At 42.0% G+C, this 21,650-nt stretch overlaps 1 protein-coding gene across 7 annotated transcripts in view; it reads left to right on the forward strand.

The window, feature by feature from the left end:
- The window catches only part of pak7 (p21 protein (Cdc42/Rac)-activated kinase 7), a 76,445-nt gene that overhangs the window by 29,850 nt on the left and 24,945 nt on the right, over positions 1–21,650 (forward strand). For 4 of the 7 annotated variants that reach the window (XR_004613309.1, XM_034580353.1, XM_034580352.1 and 1 more), the window contains 2 exons: positions 2,569–2,792; positions 4,727–4,771. Coding sequence is in view for 6 of the 7 variants with exons in the window: in XM_034580349.1 (XP_034436240.1) it covers positions 2,569–2,792; positions 4,727–4,771 (269 nt within the window). In the remaining variant the exon portion in view is untranslated. Of the gene's footprint in view, positions 1–2,568; positions 2,793–4,726; positions 4,772–8,482; positions 8,971–21,650 lie in introns of those variants that run through there. The other 3 variants (XM_034580354.1, XM_034580350.1, XM_034580355.1) reach the window with 2 other exon arrangements.

The following is a 21,650-nucleotide window of genomic DNA, read 5'->3' on the forward strand; positions in this document are numbered from 1 at the left end:
TTGCATAAGAGAATTGTGGCTCAGCACAGGCTGTGGACTGTTTGACATTTCTTTTTGCTGGTTATCTGGAAACCTGTGAAGAGTATTCAAGTTGTGTTTTAAGTTAATTAGACGATGGAATGGAACAAGAGAGACAAATAGAATGTGTGTTTTCCAGCCTACCTCTCTTTTTTTCCCCGTTAAATCTGTAACTCTAGATAGTTTCTATCAGTTGTTGGATATAACCCCTCTGGGCTATAATGTGATGCTGTGGTGGAGGTTTTTGTTGGATGCACCCTGCTCTTAGATATATTATTGTAACTCATTATACTAATAACGACACAGTTAAAATTTAAGAACTATTTATCACAATAAATGTAAAATTGTTCTGCTCAGGCTAAAACACTGTATATCTTTTCTTTTCTCTAAAATAATGCACATTTTGTATTTCTCAAAATTACACACTTAAAATTACACACTTACACACAATCTTTCAGTGCAAACTTAGAGCACAGAGTTCTCAAAACCTGCCTGTGGAATGATCTTTCCACCTATGACTCAACACCTGATCCAGTATTGAGCTTTCTAAAGGCAGCAGTGTCCTTCCTAAATATCTGTTGTGCCATGATTGTGTTGAAGGCTTAGAAGGACATTTGACTATGTTATTTGGTTTGGTTCGATGTAGGCCCCCCCAGGGTTCCTTTTTCCTGGGGTCCCTGAAGTCCCTTGAAACACTCTTCTGCATAAGTAGTGTCAAAGAAGTGAAAGTTTGAGGAGGGTGGGGTGTAGCCAACAGGCAAATATTCAAGATATTCAATCCTCTACTGGTTTACCCTCCATGTTTGCTCAAGTGTAGGTTTCTTGCTTGTTTTGAGTATAATGCACAATATGTATAATGTACAATATATGTTAATGCAGGAATTAGTAGTATGGACTGGCACAGCAAACATTATCTGTAAGCCATAACAGAGGCGGGAGAGGAAAAATAAGAAAGAGGAGGAGGAAGAAGGATGACTTTGTTTTACTCTGAGGACAATGCCTTCTAGAAGGAAGTGACACAATAGGCTCCATTCACTGGCACAACAACAACAGCATGACATTTGGTTCCTGTGACTGGACGTCATGCACCCACCCAAACCACAGTGGGATTTCCAAACAGTTCCTCTTGGTATGGAGGCAGGAGCGGTGCAGCTGCCATGCACGCCGTGCCTCTTACAGTAGCTGCATACTGTAAACCACTATCACACCTCATGTAAAAAAAAACAAAGTCTATTCGCTTTTTGCTTCAGTGCATCAGCTTGATTTTATGATGTTTATATTATATAACCAAAGTGGTCACTAGGTTTTCTAGCATGTTTTTGTTGCTTGTTCATTTTTGTGTTTGTATCCTGCAGCTTTTTGAGGCAGAGCGTGGCATGCTACAGAGCAGCAGAGTGCGTAACAGCACAACACCAAACATTCCGTATAAAACCGGCATTTGCAGCCAATCAGCCTGACCGACCTGGGACGCTTGAACCATGCAGCTTGCAGCCCTGATTGGCACAGCCTAATTGATTGCTGTGCTGATTTTTTAATCGTCAGAATGATTATTAGGGAATGATAAATAGTTGGCAAGATATTTGATAAATCTTGATGCATATTTGTTGTTGCACACTCTTGAAATACTGATTTTTTTTTTTACTTTTATGAGATTTTATGATAAGTTTTATGATAAGTTTTATGGTTTGCTTGTTAAGTTGAGCTGGAGGGAAAAAAACTTGTTTTCATGACATTTTCAGCTCTAAAAAACCTTACATGGAGGAATCATTAATCAAAACTCTGAACACAGTACGCAGCTTCTCTTTAAAGACCCGATCACTGTGCTAATTAGATGTCAAAAACAGCAATTGCTTGTGCCCTGGTGCGTGCAATATTACTGCATGTCTCATGTTATATTATATGTTGGGATTTTCAATTTGATCAAGCATTGATCCAAACTGGATTAATAACACTCGCCTGTGTCCACTCCACCTGATAGTGTCACACCACCCACATACAGCATTCACTAGCTGGGACCCAATTCTGGTGCCGTCTCCTTTGTGGACCGAGTAGACTGCGAAGGTCGAACCGAAATGAGACAATACGGTCTACAGCGCGGACAGAGCTGTAGTTGGACCCAACAATAATGTTTTAATGCCCATTGGTTGACCGTGTAGAGTTTGCGGTTTGGTTGAGTTTAAGCCTGATACTTCAGCATTGAACGTCTTGTCACTTGCATCATTACCTCTTTAAAAAAACAGATTGCAATGAAAACTGGGATAGGTTGGCCCGAGAGGGATCCACCCGAGAGGGATCCACCCGGATGGATCGGGGATTTGTGGGCCGCATTTTGAGAAGCCTTCGAAATGGGAAATGCTTCAAATGCAGCCTCCGAAGGATGCAGCTCTGAATTGAGACACGGCTAATGTCATAGTGCTAGACAGGAAGCGGAGAACAGTTTGAGGAAGACAGATTGAAATGAAAGGCGAGAAATTGTGTTGCCTTTCAGAATAAGAGTTGCAGTGATGAGTTTTGAGTGTTAATCTTCAGCTCTCTTCTTTCGTTGTCCAGGTTTGCCAGGGTTTTCCAGCATGTTTGGGAAGAAGAAGAAACGGCTGGAGATCTCTGCTCCGTCTAATTTCGAGCACCGGGTCCACACGGGCTTCGACCCGCGGGAGCAGAAGTTCACCGGGCTGCCGCAGCAATGGCAGAGCCTCCTGGCGGATACTGCCAACCGGCCCAAGCCCATGGTGGACCCCTCCTATATCACCCCCATCCAGCTGGCACCAATGAAGGTAGAGAGTGAATAGACAGAGGGTGTCAGGCCTGAGCACTGGGGCACAAATTAGTAACAAGGACTCTTCATTCTTCTGTTTCTCACCCACATCCTTCCTCTCTCTGTCTTTATGTATGAATTTAGATTTGCACAATCCTCATTTCTTCCATCCACTGTCTCAAATCTATTCATTTGACTTTTCTTTCTTTGCAAACTCACTCTGTGCAGCTGTTTTTCACTTTCACTGTCCCCTTGCTACACTATGTTGTCTTTCCTCAGAGGCAAAATAGAAAATTCTCCAGTGCCACCTGGCTACTTCACACTGTTCAATTTTCCATTTCACATATAAGATTATAGTCAAATCAATATAAATGATATTGCTTTAAAGCTGCATTGAGCTTTTTTTTAAATATTAAACTAACATTGAATGACTCCCTCATACAACATTTAACCCATCAGGACCTCAGGTGCCAAATATAAAATCACTCTAAAACCGTAAAAGTGTTGTTTGAAAACGACCCCCTGAAACCTGAGGGGTTTCTGAAGAGCTGACAGAATTGCCAACATTTACAAAAACTTAATTTCTCAGCCTCCGAAGAAGATAGAATCATGAAAAAAAAAAATCATAGCTTAAATATTTGGCTTTCATTTGAAATCATTGCTGTTTCCCTTAAACTTTGTGAACATTTAAAAAACAAACAACAAACCAAACTAACCGAGACCTTAATTTGTTCAATTCATACCCTTTAACATCAGCCCGCACTCAATTCAATGAGTCTTCTCTGCTTTAGCTACTGTAACAATACAGTGTCGTCATATTTCAATGGCTTTATATCAAACATAAAAAACATCCAACATATCTCACTAACTCATTACCTATCTCAGCTCAGCCTGCAGACAACTGAGGTAAACAAAAAGGTAGAGTAGAGTAGAAATTTGAGTATCTGAAGACCATTTACTGTAACAAGGGTTTATTTTATGTTATACCTTATTCTATGAATTATCAAAGAAAGAAAAAAAAGACCCAAACCATGTGCAAAATGTAGTTAGGATAAAGATATAGGCCAGTGAATATTACATAGATACTTCGCAGAGACTTACGATACACATCTTAACCACAAGGTCTTTATAAACTCAAAGAGCTTCTGCCCCCTGCTGGTCAAAAATTGCTTAATGCAGCTTTAATGACAGTACCTTATTAAACTTATGTATTAAATCAAACCATAACCATCAGAAGCCCAAATACAAACTGAGGTCCCTTTTCATTCGGCCTGTGATTGTGTGTCTCCTCTTGTCTCCGAACCTTCTGAGTGTCTCCTCTGATGTGTTGTTGTTCATTGGTTCTTCTTTACATATCATTTCGACCTATTTAATCAACTGAAATTTGATATGGATAATGTTAGCTGTCATTTATAAACGTGAAGATTAATATTTCTGTGCACCTTTCCCTGGGTTGTAGCAGAACAAGTGATTATTTTGCACTGCGAGGGGGCCTTCTCTTGCATACTGCAGGTTGTATTAGGCCTCGTGGGTCTTCACAGGGTCACTGCTTAAACTGTGACTTTTCTTTTCTCTTCCATTGTACTTTCTGTGGGTCCCATCTTACTGCGTGTGACCCATATTCCAACCTCTCAGTGGGCCAGTGCCCCTCAGCTCTGAACGTAGGGACCCTTTGTCTCGCGTGTTTTACAACACCTGCTTACACCATTTCTGTTGACCTTGATAAGATGTTAAGATCCCTCGTCCCACAACCGACTCACTTTTAATCTTTCACGATGCACTACTGTGAGCATTAAGCTAAATTGCTGTGCATAATCTTTGAGGAACCACTTACAGGTCTAATAATGTGCTCAGACATCCACTGAAGTCCTGTAACAGAGAACAGCAATATGCCACAGGAGATATCTCTGAAGAGGGGGCAACAAGACAATAATTCTCTTGCTCTCTTCACAGATATCTCCCAAGAAAGTCCGGTCATCCGAAACGCCGTTGCCCAAAGTATGACATCCTCTTCCCTTCTGGTTTCAACCCTCCTTTCTTTTCTTTTTTTTTTTTGTTCAGTCACAACTTTGCTGTTTTGTTTCCACATCTCTCCTCCAGTGCCTGCTGTCATGCATTCAGGTGGAGGTGGTGTGTCAGCAGGAACAGGGAGAAACGCTCGAGAATGACTCCACACACATGACATAACTACATTGCTCTGCCAAGTCTTTTCTTAGACTCCATCTCCACTCTCCTTTTGTTCCATCCGCATGAGCCTCCCCAGAAAAGACTAGATTAACTGTAGCAGCATGCTCCCTTGTTTCTCCCCTTTGCTATGGAGCACTATTGATGATGATGATGATGATGATGATGATGATGATGATGATGATGATGATGATGATAATCATAATGATGATGATAATGGTGATGATGATGAGTGCTGAGATATGAAGTGCATGTTGCCATGACAACTGATTCTGCTGTGTTGTGGGCCACCAGAAAATAGGTTATAAAGGGTTCGCACGTGCTAGAAGGACCCTTTCTACAACTCTCCTCTCCTCTCCTCTCCTCTCCTCTCACAACGTTCTTCTCTGGTATTTGTTGTATCATTGATGGAGACTTTATCGCTGCCTTCTGAGGAGCTTGTTTGACTATTTGTAGGTGTTTTTGTTCTCATCTGGACGGAGATATTTTGTAAAATGAAGGTCGTGTGGACAGAGATTTGTTTTTGTTTTAAATGAAAGGGAAAATATCAATTCAAAGAAATAATTGCACTAGTGTAGACAAATCCTAAAACCCAAAGAGGACCAACGAGTATGAAAACAGTATTTTATAACTCTAGTTACTCCTGGGATACTATAAGTGGATTTCACAAACGTTATAGTAAAATTTGCATGTGCCGTATCAAAATCACCCAGACTTCCCTCGAGGAAAAATACCCATCTGATTTGTGCTGTAGTCGAAGTCTTTATTAAGGAAAGTAGTTTGATGTTACTTAGAAGTGGGGGTCGCTTCACTTGTCAAATCCAGATGATCTTGCACAGCCCTGTGTGCGCACACAAAGAATGGTATTTATGTTTTTTGTCAATTTAATGAGAGTAGCGTGTATGCACATGCATTGCTAGTGAGTCTGTGTGTGTGTGTGTGTGTGTGTGTGTGTGTGTGTGTGTGTGTGTGTGTGTCTGACCCTGACTCTCAAGGTGGGCAGGGATATTTTTAGTGTCTCACCCATGGCCTGATATCCTTCTCCCCTGGTTGCCCTGACACTTGATTGACACAAGGCTTCCTCTGCTTGGCAGACTCCCCCAGCCTTGTCCTCTAAGTCTGTGTGTCTGTGTGTGTGTGTTTGTGTGTGTGTGTGTGTGTGTGTGTGTGTGTGTGTGTGTGTGTGTGTGTGTGTGTGTGTGTGTGTGTGTGTGTGTGTGTGTATGTGTTTATGAACACACCAGGTGGGCATGGGTGAAGTGGTTTCCAGTCTGGCAGACTTCCAGTGCTGTCCCCACCAAACCGGGCAGACAAATAGTAAACTGTAAAAGGTCAACAAAGGTGTGTGTGTGTGTGTGTGTGTGTGTGTGTGTGTGTGTGTGTGTGTGTGTGTGTGTGTGTGTGTGTGTGTGTGTGTGTGTGTGTGTGCGTGTTTACGTATGTGTGTGTGTGTGTGAGTATGAAATAACTACTACCTCTGCCCTCTGGCTTGTGCGTTCATCGTGCATTCACCCGTCTTGTAGTCTTGTTGTCAGACTGCTCTTCACAGCTGAGCTTTGGTTTTGCTTAAAGCTTTGGCTCTCATCTCTATTCTCTCCCCTCTACCTCCCCCTTCTTCAGCCCCCAGCACACATGCTAATCCAAAACTTGAGGCTAACACCGTAGCCTAACATTATATTTCCATGTTTTAAACATTGTGCTCTTAAAGCTTCTCCATTCTGACAGTGTGAAGTGTTTGATGTTCTGGAGCAAGTGTACCAGAAGTACGTCAACCTCAAAACATGTTTTTTATGTTGCACTTCTTGGTCTGATGTTGACATGCATGGTTCAAGTGTGTCTGTGTAGGTGGGTGTGTGGCACAAAGGCTACATGCGTGTTAATGTGTTGCATTCATTAGCACTAGCATTTTGTCGTGGCTATACGAGGTCAGTAATTAGTGTCTAGAAAATGGGTCAAAACTTTTATAACCCGACAATAACTGTGACAAAATAAAGTGCTCAAGAAAGCAGCACGGAAACGGTGGTAATTAGCAACAGGGCTGTTTTAATGGGATTCTAATAAACAGCAAGAGTTTATATCCTTCACACAAGGTCAGGGTCAGTGGTAGACACAGGTCGATTATACTCAGACAGCAACATACTGAGTGAAGATGCATAAACTGTACATCAGTGTCAGTTTGCTGCAGAAAGAGTAAATACGCTAAATGAGAGATAATGTTAGTCCATTTTAATTTTTCCCTCCATTGCATGATTTATATGGGAGCTGTTTAAATACTTTGTCTTGATCCCAGGGCTATCAAACAGCCTCAAGGCATCGACATCAGCCTCAGTGAGCTAGTTAGAGCAAAAAGAAAAAAACAACTTGTGAGGATTTTATAGGAGACCAGCTTATTCCTCGTCATGCTACATTAGCTGTAGCAAAAGAGAGGATAATAAGTGAACCTGGAGGGATCAATGGAATAATTTGTGCATCGTGATCTAAGTTGCATATTTCTCCTTATCTTCAAATAACATGTTCGCCTCCTGAATGAAGTCCAATCCACCCCTCTGATATCGGAACGCATCATTTTATTCGCGTTGTCTCTGACAATAAATCCAACAGAGCAGTAACAGCTCATTTTTTTTAAAATAACACCTAAATCCATTTTTGATTAGTGTGTATTTTGACGCTTACAGCTACAGTGTGAGTAATGATATCAGTTTCAGCCTCACGCCATGCGAGCGGGACGTTAATGTGAGAATAGTTTTACAGCTCGAGTTGATCCACAGGTTTTCATGATTTAAAGACACAGTCTGCAGGAAGGGGAACCAATTCTGGTGCATTAGAACTTCAATTTACACATGCACGTTGATTCTGTGATGAAGGAGGCTGGTGCAATTGGAGATTATCAGATATTTGCGTAATAATGTTTATAGTAGGGATATTCGGGCGGAAGAAATATCCGATATTGACACGTGAGCTGATATGGTTTAGATCCCTGGCTTATTTTTACTTTACAGGTATTGCAGACAACTACACCACCATCTTTGGAGAAGTAGTCCCAAACCCCACTGCCCGTTCACACTCTTCACAGGAAATTCTGGCCGATGCCGACACTCACCAATATGACTCCAATAAGCCAAAAAACGGCCGATAATATGGGCAAAGTGATAAATCGGTCGGACTCTGTTTTCCTAAATAAAGACTTATGTAAAGTCCAACTTTGGATAGACTCATTTACAGATATAGCAGTCCTTGTTGAGCCTGTATTCTTGTCTTCCTCTTCTCTCTTGTGATCTCTAACATTTCCCAGAAGGACTGCTGACAACCTCCAGTCCACTGCCTACCCGTGTAGGTGGAGAGAGCTGCATGGTGGTATTTCAGATCGCTGCACATAAACATCTCGCTGCTGTCAAACCCATTATAGCCTCACTGAAAATATCTCACCCATAGAGAGAAATGATTTAAAATGCACCCAGATTTGTAAGGTGCACTGCTAGAAGATGCTTATTTAACAGAGTGAAATGTTTTAGTTTACTTCTTTACTATAATTCATGCATAAAAGTTGAATTTCAGTGACTTAAATGACACAAAACGTTTATGTTGTCACTGTGGCTCATAGGGAGACAAAGTAAGCGACAGCACACGACAGCGTGTACAACAGACAAGGTGATAACTAGTAAAGCCCCACTGTAAATGTCAGTGGGTCAGTAATAGCACAGCCACCACAGCCCCCACCAGCTTGATGGCCGGTGACAGAAGTGGAAACTCGATCATCGAGTCGCTTGGTTGCTGTGGGTGTAGAGCGCCCGACTTGCACTCGATCCAGCCTGGAGGCATGCTGCAGCCGGGTTGAGCCACTGGCTATGGCTGGGGGGCGAGGAGTGGTGGAGATCGGGGCCAGGGCCAGTGGGACGAGCGAGGGGCCGAGAGAGCTGGCGAGAGCACAGCTGAGGCAGGTGGTGGGAGTGGTGAGGACCGAGGAGGCGGTGGCAGTTAGACCCCAGGCACAGACGATTCATAAACAGTTACAGGTGGGCTGTTTGAATGTGTGTGTGTTGGTGCGAGCCAAGGCTGCACACTGGTATGCTGGCTATGCAGATTTGACTTCTGCAACAAGTTCCCAGCTCTCTCTGCCAGCACTTTGTGAAAACACACACAGCAGAACAAACCCCGATGGTGCAAGATCGTAACATTTTAATATTGTAACGTGTCCGTTCAGCATTTGTTCTGCTGTTTAGTGCTGACTCCCCAGAGATCAGGTCACATATTTAGACTGTGTTTAAACCTGTTTCTATTCTTGCTGCATTTTCAACACTAAACTGTGACGTTCCATGAATTATAGCCGTGCAATGAGGGAGCAGGTTGTTTCCTCGTGTTTCTTGACAGATGGAGACTCGTGCTCTGTGCGCTGCACGGCAGGAGTTATTTTTGTAGCTTTGCTGGGTTTGCTGCATGTATACATATGGAGCGGAGATAGTGTGTCTGATTTAACAGGGTCACCCAGTCCTTGCTTCAGGGGTAGAAATGCTAACTTGTGTCTTTATTGAATAGGGAAGTGGGCCGTTAGGGCTCTGACATGCACGCACAGAGATGCCAATTCGAGTAGGCGTTTTATTGCAGCGTGTATTAATGATACTGGGCGAGCTCCAAGGCAGTGGACTGCCCAGACTGAGAGGGAAGGAGGTTCTGACAAGAGGTTAAAAGTGAGGCAGGTTCAGAATCTCCAACATGTCCCCTCCTTAAAAGTTCAAGCTCAAACCCATATCAGATTTTATTAGATTCTTGTAGGAAGATAAAATATGGATTTAAATTACGTACAACAAGTCATATACAATCTCCTCCACCAGATACCCACACACACACACACACACACACACACACACACACACACACACACACACACACACACACACACACACACACACACACACACACACACACACACAGCATACAGTATTTCTTTGCATAGAATCTGCCAAACTGCCTCTGTGCTCCTGCTCCAGCTCAACATGCACAATGACTGTGGCACTCATTCAACTTCTTAATGGACAGAAAAGAAAGTTGGATGCTGTGATCGATACCCGTTTTAATTTCAAGTTTAATTTGAATTCGGCTCAGTGTGTCTTACATTCCATCTTCCACATTGATCTGTGATGAAACTGGTCAAAGCAGAAATTGACTCGAAGGAAGATAACTCCTGATTGATATGTGTGTCTGAGCATGCATGCATGCACGTGTGTGCGCGCACACACACGCACACACACACACACACACACACACACACACACACACACACACACACACACACACACACACACACACACACACACACATGCAAACGGATAGAGAGAGCATCTGTCTTTCTTGGCACTGAGCTGAAGTGGATGGCATTGATTTAGACCTCTCTCATTCCTTCCTCCTCTCCACTCCTCCTCTCCTCTGCTTTCTCACTTTGTCTTCTTTCGCTGCTGCCATTCACGGTCGCACTCTCACCTCTCACAGAGGCTGCAGAGCCACAGTTGGCGGGTTGGGGTGGAAGGGAATTTTGGCTTTTGGTAACGTGCACCGCATCGTGCCAGGGCAGCTCAAAATGTCCTGGCGAACAACCATCCTTCAGTGTCTGCATGTGGGTTTTTTTGGAAGGACATTTAAACTGTGAATTTTAAATAGCAATAGATTGTTGCAGGAAAAATATGAGGTGATTGGTGTGTCACTCTTTTAAAGCTGCAAGTTTGTAATGGATTTGCAGCACACTCCAATTTCTTTAATGAGAAACTGTGACTCTTCAAAAACCTTAATCTTCTTCAACACACTTTGTGACCTATGAATTCAGTATGAATGTGCTTTTGTGATTTCAAAATCAGTGTCATAAGTGAGAACATTCATTCAACATTTGTTTCTCCATCAGCACATGCTACTTAATGACTGGACTTACAGTAGCCTCGTGTGGCCAGAAAGATAAACTACAACTTGCTGTTCAAATCATGCAATTCCTTTTTCCCCCATTGTAAAAAAATATTGAATGAAAATCATGTTTTGCAGTGAGTGCAATGAGTGAGCATCGTTTTTTATTTTTCATGATAAAAACTCATGATATTACAAGAATAAAGTTGTAATTTATTGAGAAAAAAGTCATAATATTTAAAGAAAAAAATTTAAAAAGAGAGAACCATCAAGAATAACTCGTGCTCACCAGAGATTCACTCTCCCCGGATCCAAAATCTTGAACCAATGTCATTGTTTCTTGAGAGGCTATGTTTCCCTTTGAATGACGCACACTCCTAACCAACGATGACCTCAATCACTAAGAAACATTTCCTCCTCCTCAAAACAGGCAACTTTCTCAAAGTCTGTTTGGTTCTTTTTTCAGAGTCGACAGTTTCTTGAACAAGCATTCTTCACAAATTATTCAAAGTCCCGATATTTATGATAATATAATGCTGATGAGCCAAAGTAAAGTATTCAGTTATTTCTGAATACAAGTAAAAGTAAAAGTCATACTTTCTTTCATCATATTCAGTGTCGATCTGAAGTTATTAACTCACTCTACTGTTTCTTTTAGCTACATGTGAGTTGTGTAATAACAAGTGAAGCAGAGGCAGTTGAATGAGAGGGAAATGGAGTAAAAAGTGAGAGTTGGATGAGGACGGTGGGGGTAGTGATGTGTTGTTGGGGCTGTTAACAGACTGACAGGGCTCAGATTAATGAACACTGTTGTGTAATTAATCTATAGCGGGCAGCTGTCTGTTTATCAGCCTCTGAGTTGACAAGAAGATAACTGAGGGACGTCTAATTGATCCCCTCCTCCTCCTCTTCTTCTTCTTGCTCTCTGCCTCCTCTCCGCTCTCCTCCTTTACATCAGAAAGTTTCTCAGACAGTGACAGACTTATTTGGAAACTCCTTGGAAAGAAAAGTAATTTAGTTCACATCACTTATCACACAGGGAAAGACAGAGTGCTGCTGTTTGGCTCTGTTTATTATTTTACTGGTATTATGTCTTATGCCTGCTATGTTTCTGAATCAGCCTAAATGTGCCAGTGCTTAGAGGGTTGTCCAGGCTTTACCGCACTAATATGCTTAAGGTCGGGGGATTTGCTCTGACTTTATGTTTGTATTTCATTATGCCCCCTCAGCTAATCCATTTTGCTGGAAATCATCCCTCATTCCACGTGTTTGCACCCTGTGTGACTCATGGATCCTGGAGCTGGTAGTCGAGGCTCTATAACCAGCTGAGGTCAGAGGTGACTGGGTCATACTGGTCTGAGCTGCCGGGAGCTGTGGGGGTCGGAGGCATCGTGTCACTGGAAGAAAAGATAGACACAAACAGTAGCAATGGCAGCTAGAGGCAGGGGCTCCACAGTCTGCCTACAGCAGCATGTGACACATGTACACAATACTTTCTTTACACATTAAGCTCATTGAAAACCTCCAGCACAGGTTTCCAAAAGTATACACACCTGCACATGTGACCAAAAACCCCTTGGTCATGAAACCCCTCAGCTGGAGAAATATGCTATTCAAATATATAAGTAGTCATATAGGTTATTCAAACATATTAAAAATGGGATGAAAGCTGTTATATGGGTTGTGCCCAACCTTTTTTTTTGCAAATGATCCATGTCTACTTAAGAAGTTAATCTGAACAGTCTTTCAAAAACGACTGAGAGTAGAGAGAAGTTTATGTGGCATAATTCATTTTTTTCTTTAGTGTGTCAAAATGATGTAAAAGAAATCCGAAAGTCAGTCGGTAGTGACTAGCAGAGGAAGCTGTATGCTATGTTTCAATATTTTGCCAGGTGAATAACCACATTCCTAACACACTCCTAAAATTGCAGGACAATGGATCCAGTCTGAGTACAATCATATGAACCTTTTGTGTTATTCTCGCTCACACACAGCTGTGTGTAAATCAATTGTAAACTCTGCTTTAATTATTACATAGTTGTTTGTTTTTATTAGTTCAACTTTGACATTTTTCGTTTAAGCTTGACCATTATGATCTCTTTCTTTAATCGTAATGTATTTGAATTGCATAAAAAACATTTTATAAGACCTCCATTCATGTGTACCACTTAAAACAATTCATACAACTTACTTAACTTATTTAAGATTTTATTTACGAATACTAATTTACTATTTATACGGTCTGAAAGATAGCTTCATAAAATGTTAGTCTTAAGTCACTTTTAGTGTCTCTGTATTAAGATCACATTAGTCTACTCACTTTTCGACTTATGAGTCAAAGAACATTCTTTGAAAATTTAACAACATTGAATCTCTCGATTTTCCTTCACATTGCTTGTTTTAAATGTTTCGTCAAAAGGAAACACTTCCAAGAATCTTTTGTGCGGACAGAAATGCCCCTGAGATGCACAAACATTTGCTGTAAGACATTGTCTGTAGCAAGATACATTTCAAGTCAGCTTTGACTGTTACACATGTGACATGATAGTATTTCTCTTCTGTACAGCCTCCGCTCGGCGTGTTGAGATGATGGTTATTAGCTTCTGTAACTAACAGGCAGCAGGATGGCCTGAGGAAACAGGTCAGCTCGCAGCCTATTAATCATGGAAATGCTCCAAAAAATGCCGCTCCTTGAATAATTTTGTTCACGTTTGCTGAGACCTCATCTAGTTTGGTTAATAACATGTCAAGAAGTGAAAGTGAAAATGTTGCACGTCCTCGGCTGAAGTAATACAGGTGGGTCAACCTGTCAGCTTGCATACTGATCTGAGGTCACATCCCGCCGGGGTTTCTAGGTCAGGATTAGTCATAGTAATTAATATCTGAGATCCGAGATATGTGCCTCAGGGAAACTTATTACCAGAGGCCTCACTGCACTTTGTCTCTTTATCAGTGAAATTAACATCCACATCATTTTATCGCACGCTTATTTTAATTCACAGTAAATGTTCTGGTTCAGGTTTGAAATTCTGAGTCGGACCAGCAGAGGGCAGCAGAGCACAAGCTACTTCCTGCTTCTCTCAGAAATGAAACACAAACACTGATGCCATGGGCAAAAAAAAAAAACGTATGGCTCCTTTTCAGATGTTTCACATCACAAAAGCATTTTTTTAATCTCTGAGGAGACACAGGAAAATACAACTGTGTGGTGAATTAGTTTTGGGAAGATCTTTTATTTTAGTATTTACAGTTCTTCATTAATTTCCTGGAAAGGAACTGAAATGGAAGAGAAAAACCATGGAACCATCTGAAAAGAGCAATGTTTTTTATACTAGGAGATCCCTAAACTTATCGCACAGTGCAAAAAGGTCAAATTTGATACTAGTCAAACATGAAGATCAGCATAAAATGGATTATAAAGCTATGGACTGTAATATATATATGAATATGTGTTTCTGGGATTTAGTGGAGCAGTTATTTCAATGATTGACCTCTGGAAATCCCGCCAAAATCTTTTAAAAACAAAAACTAGTAAAACTCAGCTCTCAGACCTCTGTTTCTATTTTCTCAATACCTCCCTATGTCTGTGTATACATGTGATTGTTACATCCACTAAGGAGGTTATGTCTTTTTGTGTTTGTCTGTTAGTAAGCATCATTGCACAAAGACTACTGGACAGATTACCAGTGGAAGGTTATGGTATTGGTCAGGGGGCGGATCCTGGATTCTCACAGAATAGTGAATGGATCTTGCTGAAAAATGGGGCATGTATGTACGGCTGATATCTATGAGTGTGTGCAATTCGGTGCAGATCCAAATAAAAGTCTAGATCTATTGAATTTAAATGGTTTCATTAGGGGACTGTTGGGCCTTGGCAGAGCTTTGTGCCCTTCTGTTTGTCATTCTCGTTTACAAATGATCTCAAAACTACTAAAACACTCATCCTGGTGATCAGTGCTTCACAGAGAATGAGTTTGGAAGGTGACAAATCACTAAATAAACCTCTTGTGCTTTTAACACCCAACATCATACATGAATGGATAGCGTGACCATGTGACCCGTCTAATGTAGAAGCCGTGAAGACTTTTAGAATAATTTGGACATGATACATGTTATATTTTGATCAGGGAGGGCAGGTTCCTATTCCACAAATAATGCAAAATCATCCACAGAATCTAGGGGAGGGAACAAGTGGTTTCTAGCTTGTAAAAACTGTTATTACAGCGCCACCATGAGGTCAGCTGAGGTAATTCTTTGGGGGAGTTGTAGTAGGTAATGTGTTGAATGTATCTGCCAAGTTTTACATCTTCAGGTCTTTTCGGATTCTGAGATCTATAGAATTAAATGAAAATAGTAATAACAATGCCCCTACTACTACTACCACTACTCCTATACTACTATATCTAATTATATAGATATTATATATAAGAACAAATATAATCATCAACATTATAATGTTAATAATGATTTTTATTTCTATCGTGCCTTTAAAAATGCTCAAAGATACTTTACATAGATAGGTACAGAAAACACAGAAAGTAAATAAACGCAAAAATCTAAAAACATAAAATACACATCATAACCACAAATTAGGTGTAATATTTATGGAATAATTACAATTGCAGCGCCGCTATTATTTTAGCTTTGTAGCAGCTTGTTCCCTTTACCTCGTCCATCCAGCAGAGAGGGATAGAGGATAAGAACATCCTATAATCTGAGTACTTACCCGAATCGTGTGAGATCATCTGTTTAAATCCATGTTACGTTCGGCATGAATCCACAGACTGTTGAAAAACGATAGGAGCGATTGTCTCGTGCAGTATCACCTGCATAGATGAGCCTGATACAGAGCAGAGATAATGCACCCAGCTTTTTTTTTTTATCACTGTGAGTGATGGATGCTTTTACACAAACACCGTCTTTGCTCTTTGTTTATGCATCATCTGTGGTAGTTGGATCATTCATTAGTCGGCACTGTAGGTCATGTTCTGTGCTTATCGAGACTCTCAGTCGTGGGCAGAGTCTTTGTCTCAAGGGCTCGCTGATATTATCTTTCTCAGACGGCAGTGAGGAAGCCTCTGTTCACAAATTGGTAGCTGATGCAAAAGGATATTGCACTTCAGGTGCGGCAGTGGCGGCGGTAGTAGCACGCCGTCGCACAGGAGGGAGAGCGGGCTGTGCGTTAACTGGAGGGACGATGGTTCGATCCCTCCGGTCTCCTCCGGTCTGCATTTTGAGGTGTCCTTGGACAAGATACTGAACCTCAAATGGATTCGAGCTGATTAGACTAGAATAGTACAATACATTTATCATTTGGTGTGTGTGTGTGTGTGTGTGGGTGTGTGTGAGTGTGTAAATACCCACGCGTGCTTGCCTGCTTGCTGCAGTGTGCTTCGTGACCGAAATTCACAGAGTAGAGGTGGTGTCTGGGATTTAATAGAGACAGAGGGAGACGGAGGGAGACTGTTGCGATGTGGAGGAGGAGAAACAAATACACTCTTTCTGTTGTACTAATACATGTTTCATCATGTACGACTGTATAGAACAACATGACAACAAACATGTCCCAGTGGGAAAAAATATAATTTCTGTGTGTATGTTTGAGTACAGGCAGGATTTGAGAGTGGGTGTCTTGAGTAGGCGGTATTCCACAGCTTGTGTGTGTGTGCGAGGCAGAAAGGGTGAGTGGGGGTGTGGTAGGTTGATGAGCTTTCATGTGTAACTAAAGACACGCGAAGAGGAGGCGTTACACACCTGCCCCTGTTGTGCATGTGTGTGTGTGTGTGTGTGTGTGTGTGTGTGTGTGTGTGTGTGTGTGTGTATATATAACTTGTTTGCCATTTCTATCCTGTATTTGATGCAGGTATAGGATCACAAACTGGAATACACTGGAAAATATCTGCAGAACTTAATGGACTAAACCTTGCAACATTTCAAATATATCGGGTTTTAAAGGGATAGTTCACCCAATAATGAAAATTCACTCATTATCTCCTCCCCACTATGCAGATGGAGGGAGGGGGGAAGTGTTTGAGTTCACAAAACACTTCTGGAGTTGCAAGGGTAGACAAGGTTGGAGCCAAATCCAATACAATTGAAGTAAATGGTGAACACTTGTAAAAAGTGTAAAAAAACAACAGAAAAATGTATAATGCCTCCATACTGCTCGTGTGGTAGTGTCCATAAGCCCCGACATTCAAATTCGACTTGAATCAACGTCATTTACACCATCTTTTTAGCCTAGATGTCCTCTGATATCTCCTCCTAGCTACTAACTATCAAGTAATGTCAACAAAATTGTTTTTACATTTAAGCAAAGTTTGTCGGAGCGTATTTCTTTTAAAATGTTATCTCAGAAATGTCAAAAAGAGAAGTTTCAAGAGTGGTTAGCTTTTTCTGTTGATTTACCGCATTTGAAAACTTTTTCATGAGAGTTGCCAATTTTCTCCGACAAAATTCACCTGGGAATTCTTCTTTGAATCAAAGGCTTCTGCTTTAACGTTTGCAGAAGTTGTTTTATATGCAGATTCCGGCAAACTGCAGAAACTCAATCAAATGAAACCGCACTGTGCACAGCTCCATCTCCTCCTGCTCCGGCCTCACAGTTGTCCCGGGACCCTGCTGTCCAGTGAAGCGCAGCCTCCAAACCAGGGTGCTGGCTAGGAGTCACAGGAAGGGCAAGCTCATCAATTATCTCCCCCTCTCTTCCCTCCTCCATCTTCACATCACATCCTCCCTTCATTACCAGCAAGGTTAATCCCCCCTTATCTCCCAACGAGCCTCATTTTTCATGGCTCCTGTTCCACGACACTCCCACCCCCTCTCAGCCCTTCAGCACCCTTTCCTTTCTGGGATTCTTCTCTTTCTACGTTCAAAGGCCCTTCTCGGTTTCTTCTTCACTGTTTTTGCATCATTCTGCCTATTTCTTGGTCACTTCTCCCGCATATGCTATTTACTCTTCTCATTTCCCATCAATCATTTTCCCATTATCTTCTTTCCTTTCCTTACTTTTACTTTCCTTTCCTCTCCTTTAGCTTCACTTTCCTTTCCTTTCATAGTCGTTCCTCTCCTCTCCTCTTCTTTTCTTTCTTCTCCTCTCCTCTCCTCTCCTCTCCCCTCCTCTCCTCTCCTCTTCTTTTCTTTCTTCTCCTCTCCTCTCCTCTCCTCTCCTCTCCTCTCCTCTCCTCTCCTCTCCTCTCCTCTCCTCTCCTCTCCTCTCCTGTGCTTACCTTGAACTGGCCGTGGTGAGTGGAGAGAGTAGATCTATTACAGCTTATCACCAAAGGACAGGCCAACGCTGCACGCTAGTGAAATATGGCTGCTGTCACAGCCGCCGCTGAACACAACCTGTGCACAAGGCTCACAGAGCTGTAAGGACGGCGGTGGGGGAAGTGAGAGGGGAGAGGAGAACGGGGGAGGGGGGCACAGAAGCCAGTATCAGCTACCTATTTTCAAATGAACGTGGAGATTTCCAGGGCCGATGCCGGGACGTTTGACAGTGATTTGGCACACAATTAACCTGGTCTCCTTCTCCCCTCTGCTCCTCCATCACCTCCTCAGCTTTCATTCACCCCGTCGACTCTCTCCAGCCGCGGTACCTGTCACGCTCTGTGACACAGTCTTATTGATTCTGAACCAAATGGAGATGATGATGTTTTATTAGATAACTGACACTCCCCGCTGTAGTCTGCCAATTGAATTAGCTGAATCACCAACATCCATATAGAGCAACGCGATGTGACTCATTTTAGGATTCACTCAAAGCTCTGTTTAGAGGAGATGAGGGGATAACTCTCATCACAAGAACAGCAGCATTTATTTTTGGTAGAAGATTTATTTGCATTCATTAATATCCTTTATGCCTTGAGTCTTATTTCCTAAAGAAAATGCAGTGTAGCAAAATGAAACAGACCCATGTGCGAGTTTTAATATGTTTTGTGATTTCACGATGTCAGCCCAAGTCTGCTCCGTGCACTGCAACATCTGTCCGGAGCCTGATAGATTTCTACCCATCGACCTGTTTTAAAAGACCATCCGTCCTGCAGCCTCAGCCCCTCAGCCAGACTTAACTCACTGCTTTTATAGGCCATTTCACCTTGGGTTCCAGTTCATGGCACCAAGCAGCCAATGGCTCTCACACAGAGGAGAGCAAGTGGAGTGTTAAAGAAGGAGAGGGGGGGGGATGTACCAAGTCACAAAATAGAGGAGAGAAATAAAATTTGTAAGAAATAGCAGAGGGCTCCTACACCACGTCTCTAAAGTATTTTTGTTCCACCCAGATTAAAAAGCAATTTTCTATTCCCAGAAAAAACTATCTCTTCGCGACAGATTTTTTTTTATTTGTGCTATACTGCCATTGGAAAGTACTGTTTTTAGAATGGTAGTGTAGCATTTAGAATTATCTACACTACCGTTAATTCTTTTATTTATTTATTTGGGTTCTTTTTCAGTTAAGACTGTCAAACTAGATAATAACATAAGTTATATGGCATTTATTCTTTGTATTTCTTTGTTTTTGAAAAGATTTAACGCGATCCAGGTCAACAAGGATAACAATCATCCCTTCCATACAGGGTTAGTAGCAGACAGCTGTTCAAATAGATAATATATAAGTTGTTGGTGTCAGATCGGTACTCGGTATCGGCTGATACACAAAGTCCAGGAATCGGAATCGTGAAGGGAAAAATGGTATTTGAAAATCTCTTATGTCATCGAATCATAATAGGGAACTATTTGTGCTTTTTTGCGGTTTTTTTCTACTTTGCTCTGATTTGCAGAGACTGGCAGACTCAGCTAAAATCATAAACGTGGCAGCAAAGGAGATTTAACTCACCTAAAAGAACCTATATCTTAAAGTGTATCTTTGAGCAAAACTCTGACCTTCCTGTTGACGACTGGGATTGAAGAGAGGTTGCCTTTATAAGGATCAATCAAGTCTCAGGAAATGATAATCCTGCCTCTATAGACTGTGTGAGCCACAGTCTCATGGATGAATGAGACGACAGCAGGGCAGTTTGCAGGTAGCCGAGTGAAGGCTACTAAATGTATCCCTGTGTCAACACAATGTTTGCTCAGTGTTGATGATTATCCCGGCTTTTCTGAGACTCTGCCTCAGCACATGTGACACGGACAAACCGTGAAAGAGACAAGTATGACAGCCGTGTGACGGACAGCGAGGCGTGAGCGCTGTCAAAGGGTGTCTCGCAACTTGCTGATGTGACAGTGTCGGGGCTAATGTGCAGTTCAGCAAACACCCTCTGATGTGGAAAAGGCTAACGAGTGTGGAACAGGCGAACAATACAGTAGGTCTGTCGTAGTAAGGCTTCACAAAAGGCAAAAAGGCTGCTCCGGTGGGGATTCAAACAGCTGTGAAACTGGCAGGCTCGGTTCAAGTTAACGTAATAACTACTTGAATTTAGTTGAAGACATTCTTGGAAATATAACTTTCAGAATTTGTAGGGAACTAGTGCAATGCCTAAGAGTAGCTGTTCACCTTGAAGTTTCAGTGACGCTAGACTCCCCAAACTTGAAAATCATGTTGTCATTGCTGTTACAGAGAAAAAAAAACATTGTCTCAGACGCGCTGATCCACAAAGTCACTTACGTTGATGAGTCCCAGTTGCCGCTACTGCAGAGCACTGGTCACCATTTAGAGTTTATTCATATTGAGCGTATCGCATGTCCAAATTGAGCCAAATTCAACACTGCACTTCCTTGGGCCCTTAACAATACACATAAGATGAATGGTTTAGATAGAATAGAATAGTTGCAGGCTTTTGAAAACCTCACAAGTATGCATTGGGTAGTAATTTTTGTGAATAGTCAGCTGAAAACTGACTGAAACCATAAAAACATCAAGATGTAAATACAAATGCTCCCATGATGTACACCATGGATACGAGGAGAGGAAAAGAAAGTAGGGATGTCGAAGCACACAAGGATTTGTAAGAGAACTGAGATTGTACAAAATATAACAACTGACAAGATGTTGATGGGAGGATTTATTGCTTGAAGTACTGGGAGGCTGTATAATACAGAGAAAACACCACTGCAACACGGCCGCAGATACGAAAATAAAATTTTGCAGTTTTGTTTGATCACGACAAAAAGCTCTCAATTAGATTATGTAAGATTTTGAAATTCAAATAATCCCCACAGCTCAGCCTCCTCTCAGCAGTCACGCAACATGTTTCCATTGTTCTAATGCAGTCCTTCCTGTCATGTCCAAGAGGGAGAGGAGATAAAAGCCGTGTGTCTGCGGCCAGGCGGCTTTTGCCATCGCTCTGGTGGTTTTTTTTTTTACCGTGTGGAGGTGGTTAACAGTCCACATGAAAAAATAAGCAGTGCACACACACACACCATGCGTACAGCTGTGGCACCAGTTCCCCATGACTCACGACACAGCCGTGTAAAGGGCTTAACACAAGGTAGGAGGGGATAAGCAGCACCCCTGATGTTTAAGCTGCCGATGCTTTGAAGCAGATGTGAGCATACGTGTTCAGACTCTCTCTCTCTCTCCTCCTCGCCCTCTCTCAGTTTGTGTGTGCAAGCGCATGCTCGCGTGCCTCACGAGCTCCGAAACCACACGTCACGACTATTAATGTTTCCTGATCAGCCCGCTGAAAATGAAGCTAATCTGTTACAAGGGAAATGGGGCAGGAATTTTCTCCTTAAACCCACCAGTGGTTTCCTTTTATCATCCGAGATATCCCGCAATTTATCTTCATGCATCTTCTAGCTGCATCCCATCTCACAACAACTAGTGGTTGTGTAGACCAATGCCTGCTGATCCTCTCAGGTGACAAAC

The sequence above is a fragment of the Hippoglossus hippoglossus genome, chromosome 24, assembly GCF_009819705.1.
Source record: "Hippoglossus hippoglossus isolate fHipHip1 chromosome 24, fHipHip1.pri, whole genome shotgun sequence".
NCBI classification, from domain to species: Eukaryota; Metazoa; Chordata; class Actinopteri; order Pleuronectiformes; family Pleuronectidae; genus Hippoglossus; species Hippoglossus hippoglossus.